General features: G+C 34.6%; 1 protein-coding gene across 1 annotated transcript; it reads right to left on the bottom strand.

The window, feature by feature from the left end:
• Positions 1-1,098: 1,098 nt before the first annotated feature.
• On the bottom strand, positions 1,099-2,750 carry LOC101304432 (inactive serine/threonine-protein kinase At1g67470-like). Its single transcript, XM_004289718.1, has 2 exons — positions 2,593-2,750; positions 1,099-2,156 (listed from the first exon to the last, which is right to left on the bottom strand). The coding sequence occupies exons 1-2, from the start codon at positions 2,607-2,609 to the stop codon at positions 1,142-1,144; spliced, it is 1,032 nt and encodes a 343-aa protein (XP_004289766.1). The 5' UTR covers positions 2,610-2,750; the 3' UTR covers positions 1,099-1,141.
• Positions 2,751-4,021: the final 1,271 nt, after the last annotated feature.

The raw sequence follows: 4,021 nt of genomic DNA, 5'->3' as shown, positions 1-4,021 counted from the left end.
GGTAAAGAGTGTGTCCCAAGTCCTGCTCAATCGCTTTAAAAGATATCTTTCCTTAACTACAAATCCTGAAGTTTTGCAACAACTTTGATTCAGCCTTGGTCAAAATCCAGTTGATCAACTAAAAAATTCCATGAAGTTTTGAAAGAGCAATTACAGTAAATTGATAAACTTGCTTGCTTGGTTTTGAACCCTATATCAGCACGACAGCACCAAGAAACAAGGAACTAAAGGAACAGGAAGGATCTCAATATGATCTGAATCTAAAACTTACAAGACTTTGGATGACATTTTTTTTTCAGTATTCTTTTCCGCGTAGCACCTTGCAACCCTCAGAAAGATTCAGACTGCTCCAAGTTAATGATCAACCAAAAGTTTACTTCGTCAGTTTCCTGTTATGTTTTAAATGACTTGCATTTGATAGAGAAGGAGCAGATCTTTCAAGTTATTGATCTTCTTTGAAGGTCTGCAATGACCGAGACGACTTAGTCGACTGCTTGACTTTAAATCATAAACAATGAGCCTAATATCAACGAACTTGCCAATTAGTGATGCAGCATACACTTTGTGCAGTTTTTTCTTTTAACTTTTCAAAATACAAGGAATAATTGGGTATTATTAGCTCCTCGAGGACAAATTATATAGGGAACAACCGAACAAGTATCACCCTCAACCTCAAAATAAGATGATTCTGCCAAATTATGAAAACTCACCGCGCGTCCACTTATCAAAAATTTAATTGATTGAAATCTAGAAAATGATGTGGAGAGCTCTATAATTGCATCCAACCTTTTACTATGAGTAATCCTTTAACTGCATAATTATCTCATATTTCCAAAACCTTGTAGAACATTGAACACAAAACCAAAGATATAGTATGTGAAAATTGCTGAAAAGTTGAAGCATCCTCTTCTAAGAAAGAAGAAACTAATAAAAGATCAATATTGTTATAGAGTTAGGAACTCAGGACTATCTTCAATACACTGATTAGGATTAGAACTTGAAGCATATGTCTTTTACAAAGAATTATAAGATTGAAGAAGATCAGAGCTTCTAAACTACAAAATGATTAAAGCTACTTGCTAAATCAAATATCTGCTACCGACTGATAAGAGAAATGTAATGGATAAAGCATTAAAGCAAGCTAGGATGGCATAATAGAATTCTCAATTTGTACCAGTTCTTTTGCCACATTGATCATATCCGGCCTTGCTTCACTTTCCAGGTTGGTACATGACAATGCCAGTGATAAGAAATCATGCAACTGCTGTTGTGCTTCCTCATCACCTTCTCCTAGCTCCTCAAGGATTTTGGGATCCACAATTGTCTTGATTTGGCCCTCACATGCTAATTGTAATTTCAAGTATGGAATGAAGTCTTCATATTCAAAGTATCCTCTCTGATTTTCTTTGAAGGGTTTTTGTCCCGTCAAGAAAACAAGTAAAATGACACCAAAGCTATAAACATCAGTTTTTTCTGAGATGTTAGCAGACTTGACATACACAGGGTCAAGATACCCTACTGTGCCTTTCACTATATCTTTGACATGTGATTGCTTAGGAGGAATCGTTATGGAGTATGAGAAGTCACATAATTTGGGAACAAACTCCTCGTCCAAGAGAATACAATCAGGCCTTAGATCCCTATGAATGATGGGTCTAGGGAAGGCTGTATGGAGATATGTAATAGCATTAGCAACCTGCTTTGCGATTCGTATTCTAGTTTTCCATGGCACAGCTACATCATCCCTCAATCCTCCTTTCTTGTTAAGAACTCCTAGTGTTGCATATTCATGCACCAGAACTGGTAATGGGAACTCTAAGCAGCAACCTAACAACTTCAAAACATTCTTATGAGTGCTCATCTGTACTGAAATAACGATGTTACGAATAGCTTCATCCCTAGCTTCATCTGCTGCCTCCATGGTCTTAATGATAACCGATCGGTTGTCCAGAACACCCCTAAATGCGTGTGGACGAAACTCTTGTATAAGGCAAGATGGATGGAAATTATTGGTTGCCCTGATGAGTTCATCAGCAGAGTAATGGTGAATGGGATTAGATTTTCCATCACAAGAGGCAATAAGATCCTCTAATAATTTTCTTCCATTATCCAAAGCATATTTTTCTTCCTTTCTCAAACATGGAAGCAAAAAGTACCTGACACAAATATACAAGTAATAAACACAAAGGCTTGATTAGATGATTTGGAATATATAGCTACTTCTCTTTTGATCATGTATAAGCTGAAAGATTACAACAACACATTCAAGAGTCATGTTTCAGGTTATAGAAGAATCATTGTCCTACAACTCCGATCCATTATGGGTTTCTTTCACTAATGACAAATCATTTGCGTACACTTGTGCCTCTGTCAAAGCAAAGTCGCTTGATGAAAATTTGGCATTAACATATAGTTGAAAGCAACGATGCAGTACTATGATTACTTGCTTGCTTGGTTTTAGACACTATAAGCGACAACAGATTGAAAATTTAAAAACAGCATTATCTCAAATTAGATCATATCTCAAATTAGATCAGAAATTAAAGGGAAGCTAGCTTCACATGTATACGATGAACAAAAACCGTAACTTACAAGAGTTTGGATAGCATATTTTCAGTGCTTCTGCTGTGTTCTGTAACTCTGTCTTCTTTGAATTGGTTTCCAATTGCACAAGTTTAGACGATTTCTATGATTCCTTCACCAAGTCTTTGCAGATCGATCTCAGTCAATTTCATTTTCTTCTTGAGAATGAGTTGGGTTTGGCAGCTTATTGGTAAGGTAAGTATACTGTGAGATCACACGTGCCCAGTTCTGGTTGATAGAATAGGAGAACAAAACGACAACAAGTCAAAGTTGAGAAGATACTTGGCAGCTGCAAGTCCTATAAGTTAGGATCTGCTCGTTACATGCAAAGAAAATGCAAGCAAGTAACAAGTCACAGCCGTTGACCTGTAAAAGAAGATGATTAAGTTCAGAACTTGAGATATATATATATATATTTATATAACAATATTGTGAAAATTTTAGATTACTGGAAAACGATCTATAAAGATCCGGAAGCAACAATGGATGAAAGAAATTATATTCTATATCAAATAAGATTAACTTGTTTAGAATATGAAGATCTGTTTTCTTATTTTAATTATGATATTAATATGTTATCTGATGATGAATCAACATCTTCAGAATCTAATGAAGATGACAATGAAATAAACGCTTTAAGTGATAGTGAAACAGATCTAGAAGAAAAAACTTCTGATCTACCAAAGAAAAGAAAAGCAAATGAGGACTTTCCTGAGTTTTCCAATCAGGAAGCTTTTGAAGAATACTTGAGAACAACTCAAGATGAAGATAAAGAATTCATAAATACAACAGAACATGCATCATCATCTGGAATAAAAACTGAACCAGATCATCCTAGTCCCTCCTACACAAGGAGAGATGATATGAATAAACAGACGGTGGCCCAACATGAGACATATTTAGATTTAAGCCATATACCATTTAAGGATCAAGAAAAAACAGTAGATGATTGGGCACAATCAATGTCCATTTTGATAACTAATTATAAAAATGTTTAGACTAAAGAGAGATTTTTAGATTATATTGCAGCAACATTGCAAGGAGACACTTTGCAATGGTTAAAGCAATGGGAAAATTCACCAGAAGGGACATTACAAAAATTATCTCTATTAACAAATTTTAAAGATTTTGATAATATACTTAAAAGCTTTGCACAAATAATAAAAGAACATTTGTGTAGAGCAACAGATGAAAAAATCATCCATGAAGATGCTGAATATATATTGTCAAAGATAGAACTCTGCAATATATGTCAGTTTGAAGAATATTCTCAATTGTATAAAAAATACTACTTCAAAATAAAACCAGAGTCAAGCCTACACTGGTTAAACCAATTTTTTCATAAACTCCCAAACTCATGGGATGAATTAGCTATAAAAGGTTATCCTGATTTTATAACCAGAATTAATAAACATGATAATCTAGGATTCAGAATAAA

Source organism: Fragaria vesca, linkage group LG2 (assembly GCF_000184155.1).
Source record: "Fragaria vesca subsp. vesca linkage group LG2, FraVesHawaii_1.0, whole genome shotgun sequence".
In the NCBI taxonomy this organism is placed as follows: domain Eukaryota; kingdom Viridiplantae; phylum Streptophyta; class Magnoliopsida; order Rosales; family Rosaceae; genus Fragaria; species Fragaria vesca.
Note: the sequence above shows the minus strand (reverse complement) of the source record. Positions and strands in the feature narration are given on the sequence as shown.